Genomic DNA, 23,610 nt, shown 5'->3' with positions numbered 1-23,610 from the left:
GCCGGGGATTCCCTTGGAAGATGTACGGTGTGCCCTCGTTAGCTGTATCCGCTTCCATTTCGTCAACTGGCAGCGAAGCGAAGACATTGTTTGCGGTTAAAGGTTGTTGCTGTTGGGCCAATGGAGAAGCGCCCTTCAAAATTTCCGCAAAAGTGCGCTTCGAGCGTTCCTTTAAAGAGCGCTTCTGCTTCTCCCAGCGACTCTTGTAAGTTTCACAAGCCGAGAGCACGTGCGGATTTCCTCCGCAATATGGACACTTTTGCTCAATCGCACTGCAGGATTTGTCCACATGTTGCTCTCCGCAAGTGGCACAGCGCTCCTTGTTGGCGCAGTAAGCTGCTGTGTGACCAACTGACTTGCATTTCAGGCAAGTCATGGGCTTTGGCACGAAGAGTCGCAGCGGTAGCCTCAATTTGTCCACCATAACGTAGTCAGGGAGGGCGGAGCCAGCAAAAGTGACTCTAAACGAGTCGGACGGCGTAAATTTCGATTCTTTCCCTTCCTGGGAGACTTTGCCGAGTTGTCGGCATTCTAAGATTTTAACCTTAATCAAAGGCAGCTTTTTAAATCTGCCATCTCCTTCCATAATTGATTTGCACGTCAGACCCGTTTCGGTTATCACCCCCGAGATTTCTACGTCATGGGAAGGCACGTAGACACGATATTCCAGGGTAAACCTCTGGTCGACGACAATACCGTTTGCGTCTTTCCGATCAGCCACGACAACACGCAGTTTGGTCGGTCTAACCTTCGTAATTTCTGTCACGGAGGAGTATCTTGCCAGATCTTTCATGATCTGAATAACATTAAGTGCTTTTCCGTTTGGCTTAGGCCTGAAGAAAACAACCCACGGACCAGTTCCAGGTGCATCTTCAGGATAGACCTTGACACGTGGAGAGAAGACAACAGGAGGAGAAGGAGATGACGAGGATTGAAGGGGATCGGGGACAACAGGATGGGGAGGCGAAATCTGAGCTGGGGTAGGAGCGAGGGGGGTTGGAGAAGAGATATTTGCAGGTTTTTTAGAGGGGGGCTTGCTAGAGTTAGCAGACTCGTCCCCGGACGAAACATCCTCTGATGTAGGAACGCGTTTAAGTGTCTTCGCTGTTCCTTTATTTGTTTTTTCAACCAGAGGGGAGTCATCATCAGAGATCTCCATATCTGGAGATCCTCCCCCTCCTTCTGCCATTCTGTAATTGGTACTTATAATCTAATATTTTGTTTTAATAATAATAATAATTAAAAAAAAAAAAATAAAAAAAAATCTTATATCTTATTTATTTCTATTCACCACAATGCACCCAGTGCTGATGAACTGGCAACCGCTGCTTGCTTCTCAATCGGAGCGCTTGAGCGCTCGGCACTATCACACACCACTAAGAAGTGATGCTCTCCTTCACACTGCTGTAAGTGAACAGCGAATCGCGCTGGTATTGTGTGCGTGTAACTGAGCACCGATTTCCGACTTCGATTGCGATGGCGACAAATCGGCGAAAACTGAAAGCCGGCTGGCCTTGCCAGGCTTTGATGATTCTGCTTTTCTCACTAATTCCGAGTTCACACTGCGTTTTACGATATCTCGAACAGTTCGAAAACGCGCGAAAAAGCACACCCGGGCGATAAAAAAAAAATAACAGCCAACGGTAACCGAAAACAATGCTTTAACGGAGACGCTCACAGCACATGACCGGTTACTCGAAGCTTATGCCGAAGAATGAACGGAAAAGTATTACATTCAATCAAAATGCCTCGGCCAACGAAGAGAAGGGTTAAAGCCCTCCAACGTGGATATGTGAAAAAAATACGATCAACGAAGGAAAATATTAAGGAATTATCAACATCGTGCGGGAGAACTTGTTAATACCAAGAACCCCAATTCGCATGTGTTATAAATTTGCTCATGTTACACTCGCGTATGATCAGAATTTTACTTCATATGCAAATACACATTCTATATACATATATTTACATCTGCAATTGTACACCGGAACACATCGTTCATACATTTTACTTCATGTTGAATTGTTATTTTTTATTCTAAGTATTCTAGTACTCGCGTCAGTGAAGCGCCACACAGTTTGATAAGTGAATTGATCTATTTACGTACCAAAACAAAATGTGTGATTTGCTCTTTTCTCACAAACACTATTACCCCATGAAAACACGTGCTTTTACCTATACTACTACAATGGCTTCCTTCCACCTTACACCTCCTTAACCCTCCTGTACTCGCGTGCAAAATCATAACACGTATACTCGCGCACGGTGTCACAGACCGAAAATTGAACTTCTCTGTAATGTTGCCATTGTGTATGTTTCAGGCTTTATTGGCATTTATTTTAAGAAGAGGGTATAACTAAATGAAAAAACTCCAAAACATACGTTTTCTTCGTTTTTATTATGTTTTAATAGTCATCTAATTCAGCCTCCTCAAAACAGAGTAATTTTTGATACTCCAAACAAATAACGAAATTCGAATTTTTCACTGTTATTAATTAAAAGTAAGCAACGGAATATAATTCATGGATGTATAAAGAGCTATAAAATAACATAAAAACGTATCAATCGATTGTGGTTTCATTGGAGTAAGAATCAGAACACAGCATAACTGTATGCTCGAAACAAACATATTTTTTTACATTTCATGCAGTTGTTGCGTGTTCTTTTTTCGAAGTCTTTTATTTTATCGGGTCTTTAATCGAAGAGAAGAATGTATACCGACCATCTAGATAATCACCAGATGATAAAGGTTCTAGAATATAAAGTTTGCATATTTCTAATATTCCTTGTCTCTGTATTGTTTATAAACTAAGAATTAATGCCTTTTTATAGATAGGGCATAAAAAGATGATATAAAAGGATTTCTAGGAACTTCCTTTTCTTTCTCTTGTTTTCTTGTTTTTTTTATCCCATTTATTTATTTATAAGGCTCATTAGCATTTTATCTGTAACAGAGCCGGGTTTTTATCGTGTACATGTACATATGTTTATGTTTCTATAAATTGTAAATTACACAGTAGAAGTAGTAGCCATTTAGGCGTTAGGTTTTTCTGTTCCATTACATTATGGTAAATTACACTCTTATAGCCATTTCGGCGTAAGGGTATTCTATCTGTTCTTCCATTGTTCAGCAGACCGGACAGCGGAGACAGTTGATATTGATCATTGTTGGGTTATTTATAGAACAGCAGCCCGATGTTTCTTGCAGAGCAGAGCAGTTGTATGGATGAATCGATCTTTGTTCCACCGTGGATCGATCTCCATAGCTGATGATGGTTGCGTGGACGTAATTATTCTATAACAACACAAAGATGGTCAATTGAGGGCCCTGAGTTTGAACTCACGATCGATCGCTTAGTAAGCGAACGCGTAACCAAGTGGCTACGAAGACCCCCCTTGTTTTCTTGTTGATATTGTTCATTATAAAAAAATATCCCCGAAACTGTAACTGTTGAAAATTACCATAAGCCACCGATTAGTTTATAGTTTACTGTTTACCATTCTTCCACAAGTGAAATTCTTTCACAAGTGTGCATATGTATGACCATTATATTTAGCGTAGCGTATATATATACTATACGAAAGTCAAATATTCATATTTTGATTTTGAACGTATGAATCTAACGACGAATAGTTAATATTTGGATCCGTTCAGTCCAGTTACAAAAGGGACTGAAATCAAATAAGAATAGTCCGGTAATGATCTTATGCATTATATTCAATAAATATTCCACGCCACTAACATTAATTTAAACATTTCATTCAACAATATTCTAGAAAATGAAAAAAGCCACTTGTCCAAAAAAGTTACTCCTATACTCGCGTCGGTGTGTCGGACCGAAAGTGTTAAAAAAGCGACATACGTCCCCTTTGTACCAACACATGCGATACGCTAAACGATGACGAACGACGAATAATGAAGCTAGAGAGAAACGCAAAGTCGTAGTGTTGATATTTTCTGAGAAATGAACGAATTATTGATTTCTCGGTCTGACAGACCAATGCGCGAGTATAGGAGTGTTAACAGTGTGTTTTGTGTACCTATCAAAAACATAACAGCAGATTACTTGTTCACGATTGCAAAGCTATTTTCAAGATATTGCGAATCGAATTGGAAGCTAAAAAACAGTTTTGCACATTTGGAGCATCTAGAAGAGAGTAACATACGAACAAATCGCGAAAAGGACCAAAATTTGCCCGAGGAGTGTGAAATGAATAATTCAGAAGTTTGGTAACGAGTGTTACTTGGAGGTTCTGCTAAGAAATTGACGTAAACCCGATTTAGGTCATCCCGAATTGAACCAGGAAGCCGTGAATTATATTCGTAATCATCGATCTGCCTGCATTATTGGCCAGCCAAATTCCAGTGATTTGCGGAAAACAACATCGTGTAAGTCGAAAAAGTCATCACCACATCAAATTGTCCCAAACTGCGATCATTCGAACGTTTCTGGGACAAATTATTGAAGAGCCAAATTAACCAAATATTGTTATTTCCACATCATGGAAGATCAAATAAATGTATGTATTTTTTTTTTAATACGAAGACAAATAAAAGACAAATAAATCTTTTGACGTAGGACTACGTCTTTCATTTCTATACCGGGGTGTAAAATCAAAGTTTCGAAAACGAAAGCGTTACGCCGGAGACCGAGATTTTGAGCGTTAATAGCTCTTAAAAAACTGAACGAAATGGTATGATAAACATTTCATTCGAAAAATAAAATGTCTACGCGTTCTATACTTGTTACTTTTTGATCCGAAAACTTGTTTCAATAGTCTTAAAATTGCTTTCAAAACAAGCTATTGAAATCACCAATCGGTATATAAGCGAGCGCCGCTCGGAAATCCACTCAGTTCTAATTGAACAGCGATGGGAGCATGTTGTCGCTGTTGTGGTGAAGCTCTTCGTTTATCATGAAAGCGCGGATGAACGGTGTCACCTGTTTGTGCATCCTAGACCAGAAGGGAATCCATCAGGAGGAGAGTGATGCCACAAACGGTTCCCCGGGAAGACATCGCTACACACATATACACGCGCGGAATTCTTTCCGTTTGGCTTTCCATTCAGCATCGAGAAAGTTCCGGAAAGATCTAATCATTGCTGGAAAATAATCTGCCAGTTCCTCTGGGAATTTAAAAATACATTCATGTGAAAGAGTTTATTTGAATGTTTTCTATCCATGTAACACTGTGACCAAATATGTTTCAAGCAAGTGCTATTAACAGATGGTTATCGAATTAGCATTAACCACTGGTGAGCTTCCAGTATCGAGGAAAATGTGGAAATATCTAATCATTACTGAAAATAATCTGCCAGTTTCTCTAGGAATTTAAAAATACATTCATGTGAAAGAATTTATTTGAATGTTTTCTATCCATGTAACACTGTGACCAAATATGTTTCAAGCAAGTGCTATTAACAGATGGTTATCGAATTAGCATTAACCACTGGTGAGCTTCCAGTATCGAGGAAAATGTGGAAATATCTAATCATTACTGAAAATAATCTGCCAGTTTCTCTAGGAATTTAAAAATACATTCATGTGAATGAATTTATTTGAATGTTTTCTATCCATGTAACACTGTGACCAAATATGTTTCAATCAAGTGCTATTAACAGATGGTTATCGAGTTAGCATTAACCACTGGTGCGCTTCCAGTATGGAGGAAAATGTGGAAATATCTAATCGTTACTGAAAATAATCTGCCAGTTCCTCTGGGAATTTAAAAATACATTCATGTGAAAAAGTTTATTTGAATGTTTTCTATCCATGTAACACTGTGACCAAATATGTCTCAAGCAAGTGCTATTAACAGATGGTTATCGAGTTAGCATTAACCACTGGTGCGCTTCCAGTATCAAGGAAAATGTGGAAATATCTAATCATTACTGAAAATAATCTGCCAGTTCCTCTGGGAATTTAAAAATACATTCATGTGAAAGAGTTTATTTGAATGTTTTCCATCCATGTAACACTGTGACCAAATACATTTGGTTTTGTGATTTTTCAATCAATCGCAATTAACAGGATAGCTTCTGAAGATTATTCTTCCTCATCAGTAGGATATTTCCGTATTCAATATTGTATGCGCCCGCAATCGATTATTGCTCAGTCGCCGAAAGTTCCGAGCTCAGAGAGTTCATTCCCCTCTAGTTTGCCTTCCAAATTGCCATCGTAAACCACGCCTTCTCTCGATTCAATCACGCACAAAAGCATACTTAAGCGATATTCTGGTGGTGAGACGCATTTATTTTTCGTGAGGACATCGACAAGACAACATCGTTGCTGAGGATGCTGGACGGCGAAGGATCAAGATCTGCCCTGAAACGCGAGCAGTTTGTTTGAAACTGTGAGGGAGCACAGAGAAGCCGATCCTTCAGGAGAAGAGAAGGTGACCATCGAAGCAGCCGCTACACATACACATACACGCACGGAATTTTTTCCGTTTGGATGCCATTCAGCATCGAGAAAGATCCGGAAAATAATCTGCCAGTTTCTCTAGGAATTTAAAAATACATTCATGTGAAAGAGTTTATTTGAATGTTTTCTATCCATGTAACACTGTGACCAAATATGTTTCAATCAAGTGCTATTAACAGGTGGTTATCGAGTTAGCATAAACGACTGGTGGGCTTCCAGTATCGAGGAAAATGTGGAAATATCTAATCATTACTGAAAATAATCTGCCAGTTCCTCTGGGAATTTAAAAATACATTCATGTGAAAGAGTTTATTTGAATGTTTTCTATCCATGTAACACTGTGACCAAATATGTCTCAAGCAAGTGCTATTAACAGATGGTTATCGAATTAGCATAAACCACTGGTGGGCTTCCAGTATCGAGGAAAATGTGGAAATATCTAATCATTACTGAAAATAATCTGCCAGTTTCTCTAGGAATTTAAAAATACATTCATGTGAAAGAATTTATTTGAATGTTTTCTATCCATGTAACACTGTGACCAAATATGTTTCAAGCAAGTGCTATTAACAGATGGTTATCGAATTAGCATTAACCACTGGTGAGCTTCCAGTATCGAGGAAAATGTGGAAATATCTAATCATTACTGAAAATAATCTGCCAGTTTCTCTAGGAATTTAAAAATACATTCATGTGAAAGAATTTATTTGAATGTTTTCTATCCATGTAACACTGTGACCAAATATGTTTCAAGCAAGTGCTATTAACAGATGGTTATCGAATTAGCATTAACCACTGGTGAGCTTCCAGTATCGAGGAAAATGTGGAAATATCTAATCATTACTGAAAATAATCTGCCAGTTTCTCTAGGAATTTAAAAATACATTCATGTGAAAGAATTTATTTGAATGTTTTCTATCCATGTAACACTGTGACCAAATATGTTTCAATCAAGTGCTATTAACAGATGGTTATCGAGTTAGCATTAACCACTGGTGCGCTTCCAGTATGGAGGAAAATGTGGAAATATCTAATCGTTACTGAAAATAATCTGCCAGTTCCTCTGGGAATTTAAAAATACATTCATGTGAAAAAGTTTATTTGAATGTTTTCTATCCATGTAACACTGTGACCAAATATGTCTCAAGCAAGTGCTATTAACAGATGGTTATCGAGTTAGCATTAACCACTGGTGCGCTTCCAGTATCAAGGAAAATGTGGAAATATCTAATCATTACTGAAAATAATCTGCCAGTTCCTCTGGGAATTTAAAAATACATTCATGTGAAAGAGTTTATTTGAATGTTTTCCATCCATGTAACACTGTGACCAAATACATTTGGTTTTGTGATTTTTCAATCAATCGCAATTAACAGGATAGCTTCTGAAGATTATTCTTCCTCATCAGTAGGATATTTCCGTATTCAATATTGTATGCGCCCGCAATCGATTATTGCTCAGTCGCCGAAAGTTCCGAGCTCAGAGAGTTCATTCCCCTCTAGTTTGCCTTCCAAATTGCCATCGTAAACCACGCCTTCTCTCGATTCAATCACGCACAAAAGCATACTTAAGCGATATTCTGGTGGTGAGACGCATTTATTTTTCGTGAGGACATCGACAAGACAACATCGTTGCTGAGGATGCTGGACGGCGAAGGATCGAGATCTGCCCTGAAACGCGAGCAGTTTGTTTGAAACTGTGAGGGAGCACAGAGAAGCCGATCCTTCAGGAGAAGAGAAGGTGACCATCGAAGCAGCCGCTACACATATACATACACGCACGGAATTTTTTCCGTTTGGATGCCATTCAGCATCGAGAAAGATCCGGAAAATAATCTGCCAGTTTCTCTAGGAATTTAAAAATACATTCATGTGAAAGAGTTTATTTGAATGTTTTCTATCCATGTAACACTGTGACCAAATATGTTTCAATCAAGTGCTATTAACAGGTGGTTATCGAGTTAGCATAAACGACTGGTGGGCTTCCAGTATCGAGGAAAATGTGGAAATATCTAATCATTACTGAAAATAATCTGCCAGTTCCTCTGGGAATTTAAAAATACATTCATGTGAAAGAGTTTATTTGAATGTTTTCTATCCATGTAACACTGTGACCAAATATGTCTCAAGAAAGTGCTATTAACAGATGGTTATCGAATTAGCATAAACCACTGGTGGGCTTCTAGTATCGAGGAAAATGTGGAAATATCTAATCGTTACTGAAAATAATCTGCCAGTTCCTCTGGGAATTTAAAAATACATTCATGTGAAAAAGTTTATTTGAATGTTTTCTATCCATGTAACACTGTGACCAAATATGTCTCAAGCAAGTGCTATTAACAGATGGTTATCGAATTAGCATTAACCACTGGTGGGCCTCCAGTATCGAGGAAAATGTGGAAATATCTAATCGTTACTGAAAATAATCTGCCAGTTCCCCTTGGAATTGAAAATTACATTCAAGCGAAAGAGTTTATTTTAATGTTTTCTATCCATAAAATATCCATATAATACATTTGGGTTTGTGATTTGTCAATCAAGTACAGTTAGCAGGAAAGCTTCTGAAGATTATTCTTCAGAACAAGGTGTTTCGTATCCTATATTAGATGCATAAAACCTTGTGCCTCCAACGTAACGCTCTTGTTTACGAAGTCCCCCAAATATTCATTTATTCATTCATTCAGAATGGATTTAGATTCAACTTCAAACAAATGATCTCTAAATCAACGATAGTCCTACGTCACCCTTGCGGTTATACCATAGATATAACCCACTTCCTGTTTTTGTTTGGTAAAAATTATTTACATGGTTGATTCAATCTCGACTTCAAAACTAAATTTCAACTCATCTATATCAATCCTACCATTACTACTATCAATGAAGGTGATATATGTCAATAACAGTTTCATTATCAAAATTCGTTCATTCGTTTCAAACCCCTCCAACGACGGCCGAAGGAGATTCTCTAAATGGAGTGCGCGTTGTCTACCAGATACCACTAGCAGCTTTTGTTGTAACACATTGAAAGCATCTCGTACTCTCCGACTGCCAAAAAATTTGTGCTGTATTGTTTCGACACTCGAAGAACAGTGTAAGCAATTTTCATCGTCCATTCTCCTCATAACGAACACCAGTCGCCGGTGCGAGAATTTTTCGTTTACCCACATGTAAAGAAGACTACGTTGTGAAGGCAATAACTTCCGAACAGCAATATTCTTCCACACACGGGGCCAGTTAATTGCAGGATTTGCTATTTCCACTTTCGGTTTTGCTGTACGTTCTATGAAGAAACAATTGATGAGATTGGCGGAAGGCTGCTCTCGGATTTGGAAGGGGAAATTTGGATGATGATTTAGGATAAGCTTTAGGCAAGGAAGGTCTGAGGGGGGACGGTTGTTTGGGAGAGGAAGGAATTGTAATAGGGAAGGGAGCTCATTTCGTGTAGGTGCCGATTGATTAACAGCGCCTTACACTTCATCGCTGGCAATTGAAGGTTGAGACCGCCATCCTCCTGTCTTCGCGCTAGCTGCTCCATTGGGATGGTTGCACACGCACCACGGAAAAGAAAGCGTCGCATAATGGTTGTCAGTTTTGCCACGTGTGCTGCCATTGGAGACAGATTTGCTGCCATGTACCATGTCCGTGATGAGATAAAAACGTTCAACACCTTCTGGTGTAGTGATAAGTCGTTGCCACACATCATGCAGATGTAACTGCTGAACGGTGGCTAGAAGAGCGGGACTCGAATTTTGCCCCGTCGCATCGCATTGACGAATCACGCAGTTGAAATCGCCACCTAAGACGACGTGGTCGGTCCGATGACGAAGGTAATAGGCAATGCTGTTGTTGAAGAACCGCTCTCTTTCAGCACGGAGAACGGAACCTGATGGGGCATACACATTACAGAGCGTTGTGTTGTGGACACGGAGGGCGAGTAATCTTCCGTCTAGACTCTTCTCTACATGTGAGAATTTGATGTGTTGTTTTAAAGCGATTGCCGTTCCTCTCCTTGAGTGGTCGACATTACAGACAACGTTGTAGCCAGGCAAGACTAAACTGCTCATTCTCTACCTCCTGCAAAAACACAATATCCAACTCCATTGTGCGAACAAACGTGCGAAGGGCGTTTAGCTTGGTTTGGTTGGTGATGGTATTTATATTGATCGTCCCGATGTTACAACTGACGTACTCCATTTTATTGGATTTCTTCGTCGGAGATTCTAACATGTACGTGTTCGGTGAAGATGACGTCTTCTCCGTAGTGACGCATTTTCTTGCCTGGTGGTTGTCTACGCGAGCGTCGGCTGCCATTCGAGCCTTGGGAAGCTTGTGAATTGTCTGTTTCGTTGCCATCGGGTCTACGATGCGACGTGGTGGCGTTCGGTGAGATGGGCGATAGCTGGATTACAGCTTGTGTTGCGGATGGTATCGTTGTTGAAGGTGTAGTGGGGGGTGGCATCGTGTTATTTTGTTGTTGTACTGCGGTTTTTGTCCCACTCATTTCAGAGAAATTTGGCTTCAGACGCGTGTTGTCGTAGTGACCGACAGTGAGCGGACTCTTTGTCAAACGTTTTGATGAAGCTGACGATGGTTTACGAAGATTTGTTGGTTTGGTGTGTTGAGGTTTTGTCGGGTTGCCCTTCGTTACGCTAGCGTATGATTGGTCTGCTGCGAGCTTCTGCACCAGCAGTTTCTTGTTTTGTACACATGGAATGCCAATGCGTACAAACTCATGGCAGTGTAGGCACGTTTGCCGTTGCCCCTTATATTTCACCGCAGTCTCTTCTCCCTGGATTGTCACGAGAGAAGGAATGTTTTTCGTAACCACCATCCGAACAATACGAACCCCGGTTTTAATACCACCGAAGTCGCTGTATCGGTCATCCCACAGTAGGTCATGAATACTGACGACTTCGCCGTACTCGGTGAGAAAATCAGCAATCTGATCATTGGTGACGCTCTCGGGTAGCTCAAGCAAATTTACTTCTACCGCACCGTCCTCCATCGTAACTCGTAATTTGTATGATTTCCCTTCAAACACGAACTCGTGCTTGTTGTCGTGCTGCTCCACTATTTGTTCAGCAAGTTGGAGGTTGTTGACCTTGACGAAGGTACATGCAAGCCGTCTGCTTGGCTGAAGTTGCAGAACATTCTCACGTGTAAGTCCGAGTTCTTTTCCAACGAACTTATGGATCTCGTCATGAGAAAGCAATTTCGGAAATTGCGAGTAGTCGACGCGAAACGTATTTTCGCGACGCGGCATCACGGAAAGTGCCGTCGCGGATAGCGTAGATGAAAGAAACCAACAAAGTATCAAATAGTCTGTGAACGGCTTCCAAAATCTTCTCGTCTGATAAAATCGACTTATCGACTCGGAAGTTGAGCGCTAACTGTGTATGAAAAAAAAAATGAAGAGAGGTGGTACAATGTCTCGGAACATGTCAGACTTCAGGCAGAATTGGTTAGCAGCGTTTAGAAAGTGCACGAAGACTACTGTGCAGAATTTAATGAGAGTTTTCAAATCCAAGGTACGACCATTCTACAGCAATAAAAAATCATTAGGTTTCTTTCATAACACCTCGATTTTCACCAATATCCGTTAAGTCTCTCCCCGCTTAGTTTTATTATCCCCTCGGTCCTTGTCGAAGTCCTCTATGCGCCTTAAACGATTACTGATCGCCTGAGATCCGCACACCGCCGCATACGGTTCATCGTTGCTTGAACGAGTCTTGCCAACTGCTTTGTTGTTCCTTAGCTGATAATAGCCCCCTTAACTTCACTCATCATAGAAGGGGGTACGTGGTCATTATTCACTGCACCAGCGTAGTCCTCTTTAACATCGTCTTGTTCTCCTGGCGCGCTTCTCAGGTGTTCATCGTAGTGCTCTCTCCACCTTTCGATTACCTCCCCGATTCTTTCATCAAAATGTCTATGTATATGAGACATCCCCTGTCTCACCAGAGGATCATCGTGCACAGCTCTGTTTAGAGTCCCACGCTGGCACGAGGAAAATGATCAGTCACCCCTGAGGCAGGGAACAGACGCTGTTTTGAACCCCACCTCAATGGTAAACAGACGATCATATGGTTACTTTTCTCTGTCAGCAAACAACCAAGATCGCACCAGGGTTGGTTACCAGATCTTCACTATGGTTACTCGTACTTCAGGTAGGGATTACTGGACAATAGGACTCACGAATGGGTTTTTTTTTATCAACCATGGAATCAAAAAAAAAAGGAATTTTGAACACGTAAGAACACGTTCCTGGTAAATATAGAAATTATGCGAATATGCTGAGCTTTTCAAATGAATTTTGAATTCTGAATGTTGAAATTACGAATTAAAAGAACGCAAAAGAAGAAAAATTACTCTATAGATGTGGACCAGTAGGCTTTGAAAGATTGTGTTATGGAATGAGACAGAATGAATGTAGCACGGTGTACATAAATATAAGGTGATATATTCCGGAAAATGACACTTCTGCGATGATGTCATCTCTATCGCTTTTGTAAACAAACGAGATTTACCTAACAATCTTTTTTATTTTTCTTCCCTTTTTTTGTAACATTTACAATATTTCGGTTAAGATTTCTGATACGAATATACAAGCGTGTTCTGAAAAACAGTTTTTTAGCATTGTATGGTAGATCTACATCCTTAGACATATTCAGACAAGCTTCAATGGCTTTTTTCTCTATGTCAAACGTTTCGCCATAAACTTATTTGAATACGTTATCTAATAACATTATCCTGGCGGTGAAACCACGCACCGGTTTTGTCAATCCTCCTTCGGAAACTTGATCTACCCAAGTGAAAACGGATTCATCCGGTGATGATATCTGCAGTTTGAGCTTTTTGACAATATATCCCGAAATATACTCAATCGCATCCTCTTCTAACTCGGAAAAGCATGAGGATGAAAAGTCTTCTTGTTCCAAATCAACATCGATTGAATTGTCGCAATCCAGTATTCTTTCCGATCCAGTTTTTTCCACTTCATCGCTCGCAATATTTCGCAACAAAGAACCAGTGAATTGCTCTTCATCGTACTCTTCATGATTCCTCAACGTTACTGAGTTGCATCAGAGCGACCTAAATAAGAAAATCTCTTAAAAATTTTGTTTCTGTTCAAAAGTCAATTCTGAAAATCCCTAACAATCTAAGACTGTTTTTATTTTTATGTTAAGTGAAATTTTACATAAATTCATTCGAAAATTAAAGAAGTTTACCTAATATACTGTTTCTCAATCTGTATGTGAATTCCAATGCAGTTGGGTGGTCATGTAAGCCACCTCTCAAGCGAATCGTTCCAAAGAAGCGTTCAAGATCATCTTGTTGTAATCGTCTCGTTAATATATATGAATTTCCATATGTGGTTTGAAGCCATTCTGACAAACCAACCAGTGCTGCATTGTTCACTAGAATACCTTTTTGACATGGTAAAAGGGTGCGCTTATTTGGAACTCGTAAGTCAGAAATTAGTTGATTGGTCTTACGTATGATTACTTGATGGACCTGGTTTGTATAGTCGAATACACTTAGTCTTTCTCTCATATCCTTCGTTGCCGATGATGAATTAAATAAATCAAACCAGTCATTCATTATTTTTATAAAATCACTGGTTATCAGAGCATCTTGTGATGTTACCGCGCCTAGGCCCATAGCTCTCTTGATTCCTTGTGAAACAGTATTCGATAAAAGCTGTACCGCGTATTTAACTTTTTGACGCGCAGCATCTTTGACATCTAAATGGGTCGATGTGATTTTATGGCAAATTTTCAGTTCATTTGGTTGGAGTTTCAACAACTCGACCACCGGCTTGGAGGATATCCAGTGTCTTATTTCATCTCTATCTAAAAAGTAACCAGTATCCAGGAAATGATTTCGAATAAGTTTCATGATATGTGGAGGATCTGCGAAAGCGAAAATTCTCAAATCGTCCACGGTGAAATATGGTTTCTCGCAACTGATGTGAAGCACTCGCCAAAGTGCCATGTTGGTGGGGCCCATATCACAAACAATCGCAACAACGTGAAATTTAATTTTTTTGAGTGCTACGATTATGTTCGATGTTATAGTTGATGTCATAACAGTATCAAAATTGTAGTAGATGACTTGTTTCCAATTTTTGTATAATCCACGGATCATTCCAACTTGGACGAACTTTGACGGTTTCAAAATTTTGTCGCAACTCATGTGGTACTCATATGCAGATTTGACCTTCATTTCATCGAATGATAAAATGCAAACTCGTTCTTTTTCGCAATATTCACTATTTGCCAATAGTCTCAGCACTGGCTTTAAAACACCTGGAAAAAGGTTTAATTTTCCTGCCCAACTATGGAGGGTCGAAACTGCAGGCAGAGGAAACCCTCGTTACAAGAGTAATCGGTATGCTTTAGCTCCAGCAGCATGTAAAGAAATTGCACGGGATATATCATCAGATGTCCATTTTACCCGTCGCTGATGAGGGTCTCTCAATTTTCGCAGCTGCCCATTCGAAAATATCTTCGAAACATTACAAATTAATGTTTGCGACTTCTGAAGCTGGGAAACGTACACCTTATTTTTCCGTTTTTCTGTATCTAACTTGTTCTTCAATTCCAAATTTTGCCTTCGCAGATAACTCTCCAGTCTTTTGCTAAAAGAAATGTTTCAAATGCAAAACAAATGTCAATAAAATAAACTGATCAGTTAATTACCCCGTTTGAACAGCCTTTGTCTTGGTACAAATAGTGGACTGAACGCAAACGTCATGGAAAATAGTCGGATTTGATGATTGTACTGCAACATCCTTCCGAGCGCTCGATGATTGGACAGCAATATCTTCCCGATTGAACGCCGTGGTACCATTCACAGGACACACTTCTGCGGCACGTATGTTTCCCTTCGAAATTTCATGACTGGAATAAAAATTCTATTGAATGAATGCATTCTAATGTATATACGATTCCACTTACAAAGGTAACGCAGGAATTTTATCCTTCGGTGTTAAGATGACGCTGGGGATTGCACCTGGTTTCAATTATCGCTTTGAAATTTCCGTGTTTAGAAGAATATCCTGCAGCTTGTAATCCCGCTCCAGGAAATGTTCCGAACATATTTTCATATGTTGCTTTGCACCTGGATCTCTGCCACAAGCTTCCAACCATGCCAATTTCAATTTTTCTTCACGCGGAAACCAAAAGTATTTTAACTTTGCAAAGGACAGTTTATAGCCTTCGTAATTCCGACAATTAATAACAGCGCACTTCACCATTTCAACAGTTAAACTCGCACTGCAAAATTCCTCTTGCTATGTGTCACACAGTTCATGGATAATTGTGACGTCACATGTTTACATCCAAATCGGTTGTTTACTAGCGGGAATAGACTGCCTTCTTTTGTATGCCGTGGAATGTAGTAACTGAAATACATGGAAGTTGTTTACCATGACTCTCTATTAGAGGCATACTTCCAAAGTATTCCTTTGATAATTGACATAATCACATTTAAAAATTACGAAATAAAAAAAAATTGCTCCAAGTCCGAAAGATTTACGACCTGCACCATGCATCCTGACATAAATTCGCAACCCATTTTTCAGCGTTTCATCGGAATATCAACGAATAGTTCTTTATGTTGTGATAAAAAATCATGAACTAAGTTTAGTTTTTGCATTTCAGCTTTCAGATTCAGCTCTAAAGGATTATAATCGTGGTCGAGCATATCTCGTCGATCTTGCAAAACGACACGGTATTCCGGTTTTCAACGATATTAACACGGCTCTCAAATGTGCTTTAGAAAAGATAAGATTATAATAATTGTTAAGTATCTTAATAGAATATGTCTTGTCGATATTGAGATCCGTTACCTTTCAACGGAACGTCAATTAAGCCGTACAGATCGGCAACCTTGCCAGCAAATCATATTTGTAGTGAAAAAGTCAAATATTGATCGTGGACGTTCGCTGAAGATCATTGACGGTGCTAGTATATGTGAGTGTTGCTAATTACAAAGGAGAATATCCAGGCGACGTTCCATTAAGTGAGAATAAACCATTATTTGTTTATGTTCTAACTTAGAATGTCACGTTCTTCAAATCTATATATGTTGTTGCGTTGTATTAGATTCTTTTATTGACTTACGAAAATTAAATGTTAGATTAGAAAAAAATGTCCTTTAATACTTAACTTTTAATAAAGCTGTAAATAATTACGAATCGTAGGATACATCACGTGGATCTAGTACTAAAGTAAAACTAAAAGACAAGCTTTGGGAAATGTGAGTCAAAATCCATTTTCATATTAAATCACATCTTTGCTTTGATGGCTTCCATCATATGACAGCATTTAACTCTTAAATGTTTCAAATGTAACTGCAAAACTGATAACAGGATACGTCTAACTAAAGTGCAAAAAATATAATACAAAATATATGATGAGTTTATTATCTATGATAACTATTCCCTGGAATGCTACTACGCAAATAATTTCATAATAATTTCACATCAGATGTAGCATTATTGAAGAATGAAAGAACTATCGCAGACTCCAATAAAAGTGTATTCATACACAGTGTAGAAATGTTCGTTTACAATGACAATGTTCACAACAAACGGGTAAGTTTTATTATTTTAGATAATATATACATTTTCCTGTTGGTTGTAAAACGCGTTCATTATTATGAAAATTATGGTATATCCCATTTTGACGTAGGACTACGTTATTGATTTTTTATAGGGGGTTCAGTGTACAGAAAATATAAAGACAAATGAAAGGATTTCAAATGCATATTACGCAAAATTATTGCGATATATGTTATACTATATACCATTAGATGGGTAATTTATTCAGCATTTTTTTTCTTTGAAACCCAAACAGTGAAGATAATAAAACAAGTCAACAACTTACCGAATAAACTAGGTATGTTTTTTTAAACTTTTAATCGCTAGCGCTGTGTGTAGAGTGCATGCAATTTTGCACAGGGGCCGTGCCTGGCAAAAAAAAAATGGCACAAAAATAGCATGTCATGGCACAGGAAAACAGGAATCTACCAAAATTTAATACACTTTGTATGACATTTTCCCTTCAAAACAATTTCCATTGCTGCCATTTTTGTTTGTTTACGATGGCGTCGTGTTCTTTAGGGAGCCTTTGCATGGAGGAATTGTTCAATATTCATGTGCAAATGTGCAGACCATGTTCATGCGAGACAAGGAAAGCTGACCAACGTGGACTCTCACAGCCGATCATTTTGGACATTGTGCGCCTGTTGCAAAACAAAGAGTTTCTCATCAGAAAACACGAACTCCTGATCTGCGTGCCGCGAAAATATCAGTTTGGCACTGTCCAGCCTTGTAGCCTTCGTTATTTCATGAACCCTGCGTTTGTGTACTGCTTGTATCCCAGGTCCTTCGTCATGATGGTGTGGACCGTCCCGATCGACACATCTAGGTCAACTACGGTCTCCCGCATCGATCGTGGGATTTCAAGCGCCGGATTAGGTCGCTGGGTCTCTCGCCTCTCGCAAACAACTTTACTACGACATCGTGGCACTCCTCCATAGTGCGCGGTAAACAAACAGCAAATGACAGCAAGTCGACACCGTGCGCGTCGGTTAGCCTGAGGCTAAAGCTGACACCAACACCAATTCACAAAATGCACATGGTGCGCATCTACACAACGATGAAAAGTTGTATTCGAACTTATTGATAGTTCATCCCATTGAGAGATTAGACATTCTTCACAATTTTTCGCCAATAAACCCGATCCATGGCTGCAATTTTCCAACTCCCGACTGCACCGATTCTTGCCATACACTTCCTACTTATATTATCTAAAATCAATCCAAAAGCTCAAAATCTTTCCCCCTTCGAGTCAACAAACCAGTCTTGTAGAGATCCCTGGATCCCTCAAAACCAAGGCTCGGCAAAATTATATTCAACTGAGGATAGACTATGGAGAAATTCACCTTTGTATTCATTTGGAAATGAGTTTTGACTTCTTCCAGCAGTTTCTCCGTTAACATGACTAAACTCGACTATCGCTTTTCATTCTTCCCCGTCAAATGGACTTCAATGTATATTGAAGTGACCCCCCCAAAATGAATTCGTTACCCTTCCACTATTCGTCGAAGACTTCCCAATCCATGGTGGGATAGCCAATGTTCCAAGCTTTATCCGGATAAATCGAATGCATTTAAAGTTTTTTCGAAAACGTGGAACCATTGAGAATTTTCAAACGTATTTAGCCCTTGAAAATCAATTCAATAACTTGATTAAAGGGAAAAAACGTGCTTATTGGCGAAATATCGTGGGAGGTTTGTCACGAGAAACATCAATGAAGAAATTATGTAAAGTGGCTCGGAACATGAGAAATCTCTCTTCAACGAATGAAAGCGAGGAATATTCACATCGATGGATTTTGAATTTTGCACGGAAGGTTTGTCCCGATTCCGTTCCCATACAAAAAATCGTTCGAGATATTTCATAAGATAGGTGCGATCTTGATTCCGAGTTTTCGATGGTAGAATTCTCTCTTGTTCTCCTTTCATGTAACAATTCTGCTCCGGGATCGGATAGAATTTAGTTCAACTTGCTGAAAAAGTCACAGGAGGGTTGTGTCCGAGACACGACCGCATAGTTGACGTAGGATTCCGTTAGGCTATCTGTTGGTTTTGGATATGTTTGAAGAATTACATCTTTAAACTCTTTGATAATGATTTGGTGGCCTCCTGGGAAGGGCTGTTTTGTTTGGTTGTTGGGTATTGTTTGTTCACTCCACCAGCGTCTACCGAGTGATGATGACAGACGGATGGTAAATAGTCGTTGGATGGTGCGTATCAGATGAAAGATACCGAGGTGGAACGAGATATGATAAAAACCGCGCTCTGTGTAAAAACCGCGCTCCTAAACGAGATGCCTCCTGTGTTATTTATGGTTGAAATAAAGAGAAAAAAAACTCACCAATGTAATATAAGATAATTACCAATACCAAACACAATTATCAATTTTTCTCATCAGTAAAAACATGTTACTTTAATATAGAGAAAACATATTCAAATGGAAAAGGTAATTTTCTTTTATAATTTTTACTTTCTGAGTGTTTATTCAACTTAATGCGAATTTTAATTGGACTAACAACACCTATTACTATATGTAGAGCAATCTCTTTTTCTAATATTTCTTAACCTTTCCAATTTTTCTCACCGTATAAACTTTCCTTTGGTGGAAATGAATATAACATAACAGACAACTTAAACCAAACGACCCGTTCTCGAGCGGGAACACACCTTGATTATTATCATTCACCTTACTTGCAATATTAAAATGCCCCCAACTTTCATATACTTGCAATGCCGATTTCCCCCAGGAACCTTGGTTTTGATGTTTCTGTTACGGAATACTTTTGTTCCTACCGAAACTTTTGTTCCTACCGAAATGTATTCATGTATTTGCAATGTTGATTTCCCCCAGGCAGCTTGGTTTTGATGTCTCTGTAAGGGAATACATTTCGGAAGAAACAAATGTTCCCCCTACTTTCATGTTTTTGCAATGTCGATTTCCCCCAGGCAGCTTGGTTTTGATGTCTCTGTTAGGGACCCGCCGCATGTGTCGTCAATTTCGGCCAATTAGAAGTCGGTATTTCCGTTAGGATAGGGGTTGAGATGTTTCAATTGTTCGCTAGTTAGTTTCTGGACATATATTATTTTCTTCAATATAAAAAATTGTTATGGAGTGCCGAAATCCAGGGGCTCATGTTTAAGCCCCCTTTTGTACAAGTTCTATGAACCTATGTAAGGGATTCGAGAATACGAGAAATTTTGAGTGCTTTATCCAGACGCTGTTATGTCATCACCTTTGTCTGGGTCCCTTCACATTGCTCAATTCCGGGTAATGAGAGGCAACGCTAACTGGCAACGCAAGTGGAACGAAGATGAATTGGGCCGGTGGTTTCACTCGATTATCCCTAAGGGTAGCCTTAAACCATGGTTCAAAAGTTTGGACTTGAGTCGGGACTTTATTCGCACCTTCTCTCGGCTCATGTCCAATCACTGTTCGTTAGTCTTTCGTATTAATCTTGCCGACAGCAATATCTGTGCTTGTGGCCAAGGTTACCACGACACCAAAACACGTTGTTTGGTCGTGCAAGGGATATGTTGTTGCCAGATCGAATTTGGAAAACTCTCTTCGGGCCAGAGGAAGGCAGCCCAATGTGCCGGTGAGAGATGTGTTGGCTCGGCTAGATTTTGTTTATATGTCCCAAATATATGTTTTCCTTAAAACTATCGATCTTCGAGTGTGATTGTTCTTACATCCTTTTCCCCTTCTTTTCGTCCTTTGCGATCTATCTGTTCCCTTCCATTAGAATAAGTTGAATTGTAATACATATTATATGTAAGGATAGTTTTTAAGAATTGAGTGTGTAGTGTGAATGTGAATGAGAATGTGAGTATGAGTGTGAACATTGTTACAATCTCCTTACATCCCATCCTTTTCCTAATGAAAATGTGTCACCCTTCTGAACACAAGTCGACCGCGAGTAATCGGTTTCCTATTTTATTAATCATAGAACTAAGGAAACATGTTAATACATGCTAGCAAGGTTGCCATAATAAAATCTGTGTTTTCGGTCTCAAAAAATCTTTATATCTGAGTTTTTTCTCAGAAAATGTATCGAAATCAGTATAAACCCTTTGCGGTCGTTTGGCTGTTATCAGCCACCACAGCAATGAAGTATACCAATACTATAATAATGCAACATTAACACTTTTACTAAACGAATTTTAATGTCTTGTGAACTTTTTCACGAACCAAAAAGGTGCTACTATGAATAATAGACAACGGTAATCAATATAACCAAAAGTTGTCATCCAGTAAAGGATTAATGGGAAACTCCATGTATTGCGGCACTGTGTAGATTTAAAAAGCAGTGTTCTGTATAAGACAAACAGAAAGATAAAAGGCGAAAGGCGCAAAACTAATTATTTTTGTGATACATGTGAAAGGTATCACACGATTAAGAATCAAAGCAATTATTTTTTAAACATAAACATGAAATCATTGTTCAGTAGAAGTCAGTAGTCGAAGTCAGAAGTTTACAAAAAAATAAAGGAAACTTGTTCATCTTTCATAATCTCACAAAGTCATACGTTACTGCTTTTTCAAGAAAAAATAATTGCGACCAGTACACATGCGGACACATGTGCACCCGTGGCCGAGTGGTTAGCGTCTCACATTATCATGCCGGGTGTTCGGGTTCGATTTCCGTTCTGGCCGGGGGATTTTTCGTCAAAGAAATTTCCTTCGACTTGCGAGCTTGCCCCTCGGAATACATTCAAGGAGTGTTATTTGGCTTAAGAAATCTCAACTAAATATCAATAAACAACGCTAGTTAATGCATACGTTGAGACGGCAAAAGTTCCACAGGGAAGGTTAACGCCATTCAAGAAGAAGACACATGCGGAAATTTAATACTACCGCAAAGGGTTAAATTTATAAGTTCAATTATGAAGCATTATCTTAACTTTAATATCATTGATTGGCATAGTTATTATGAATTTGGCGATGTTGATGGTATTCACGCAAAAATTCGCATTCACTTTAGGAGGAAAAAGATGAAGGGTTATTTATTTATTGTGAAGCTAGCCGATGACGCAGACTTTTGCATTTTTTCATCTTAGATTGAACATGAGGAAGCAGTACTAAACGCTACACATGAATGCAAAAATGGCTCTCATTCAGACTAATTCAAATAAAAATGGTGGGTTGGGAAAAATATGATTGAGATCAAGCCATAACTAAGATCGGATCGTTATTTTGAAAATTCTGTAAATCTGTATGAAAACCAAAAAAATCTGTAATCTGTATCTACAGATACTTGGTTTCAAAAAGTCTGAAAAATCTGTATGAATACAGATTATTCTGTAGATATGGTAACCCTGCATGCTAATGGAAATATAGTTAAGAGTTTGGCTTCTTCAAACTTATGTAACTGAGCCTGTAAAAATAAACAATTTAATAAAAAAATGAATTAGTTCTCTCTCTCATGTATCATGTATGCATGTAACGATGTTTAAGTTCAACGTGGTTTGACATATACTATAGGTGAGCTAGATTTTTTGTATCGTACACGAAAGTTACTCGCACATATAAAAAAGCGTGCAGTGTTGTGTTCAGAAACATTGACAAATTTGTGAATTTTGTTGATATAAACCCGTTTTTCTGTATGTTTTTTTTTCACAAAATTGAACTCGAAGATAAAGTGAACTAAAATTTTGTTCTGAATTTCTCCCAAACTGCACGCTACTTATTAATATTAACGCGAAGACCTTTATAGCATATCTGATTACTGCCTAATTTCGTTGGTTTGAGTTCACGGTGGGTAGACAATAAGCGTAAGAACACACTGGACGGCTCACCCGCGCGGATTTTGCAAAGACAGACCGCCGCGGGACCTCGATAATGAAATGTGAATGCGATAAAACACACATGGCGGGGCGGGTGTGTACGGTTCCAAAATCACTGTTGTACGGTTCCTCGTTCGCTGCGGTGGCCCGATGAAGATGATGCACCGCAACGGTTTTGTGAGAGTATTGGTGTTTTTGCGCTTTTGAAAGGTGTAAATAAAGCAAGCCAATAATAAATGTACGACATCGAGCATGTTGTCTGGTCGTGTATCCGGTTCCATGCTGCTCGCTCTCAGCTCTCTAGAGCACTGAGAGCACAAGGCAGACAATCGGAGATCCCCGTCCGGGATATCTTAGGTAGCCGTGATCCTGATCTTCTGCTTCATCTATACCTGTTCCTCAGGAACGCCGATGTCAACGTTTAATGATGTTTCCTTCGTTGTGTCCCCGTTTTATATCCCTCCTATCCGATCGATAAACTTTTACTTAGTCGCGGCAATACATACACACACTCTTTACAGATACACGGGCCAAAGGTTGGGCAGTCCACTGATCATTCAACAAGAGCCAAAGGTTGTACCACTCATGACAACTCTACACGAGCCGATGATTGCGCCGGCTAGTGACCATTCTATCCTGGATTCCTCGAGTCGAGAAAGACGCACCACGCTAGATATGGGGTACAGACTAGGGGGGCGTTGCTGATTAATGGTCAGCTGCATCCCAATAGGAAGTATCCCGTGTCGGGCACACGTACAGAGCATCGAAGACTGCGACATACCAATTATGAGAACACT

At 39.3% G+C, this 23,610-nt stretch overlaps 2 protein-coding genes across 3 annotated transcripts in view; both read left to right on the top strand.

The window, feature by feature from the left end:
* The window catches only part of LOC129779751 (uncharacterized), a 141,339-nt gene extending 124,428 nt beyond the window's left edge, over positions 1-16,911 (top strand). For both annotated transcript variants that reach the window (XM_055787410.1, XM_055787411.1), the window contains one exon: positions 16,090-16,911. In XM_055787410.1, the coding sequence (XP_055643385.1) occupies positions 16,090-16,224 (135 nt within the window). In that variant the 3' untranslated portion in view covers positions 16,225-16,911. The remainder of the gene's footprint in view (positions 1-16,089) is intronic.
* Positions 16,912-16,973: 62 nt separating this feature from the next.
* Positions 16,974-23,610, top strand: part of LOC129779754 (putative fatty acyl-CoA reductase CG5065) — an 81,294-nt gene continuing 74,657 nt past the window's right edge. The window contains exon 1 of the mRNA XM_055787420.1: positions 16,974-17,024. Coding sequence (XP_055643395.1) covers positions 16,989-17,024 — 36 coding nt within the window. The 5' untranslated portion in view covers positions 16,974-16,988. The remainder of the gene's footprint in view (positions 17,025-23,610) is intronic.

The sequence above is a fragment of the Toxorhynchites rutilus genome, chromosome 3 (genome assembly GCF_029784135.1).
Source record: "Toxorhynchites rutilus septentrionalis strain SRP chromosome 3, ASM2978413v1, whole genome shotgun sequence".
In the NCBI taxonomy this organism is placed as follows: domain Eukaryota; kingdom Metazoa; phylum Arthropoda; class Insecta; order Diptera; family Culicidae; genus Toxorhynchites; species Toxorhynchites rutilus.
The sequence above is the reverse complement of the archived record's forward strand: the minus strand, read 5'-3'. Positions and strand labels throughout refer to the sequence as shown.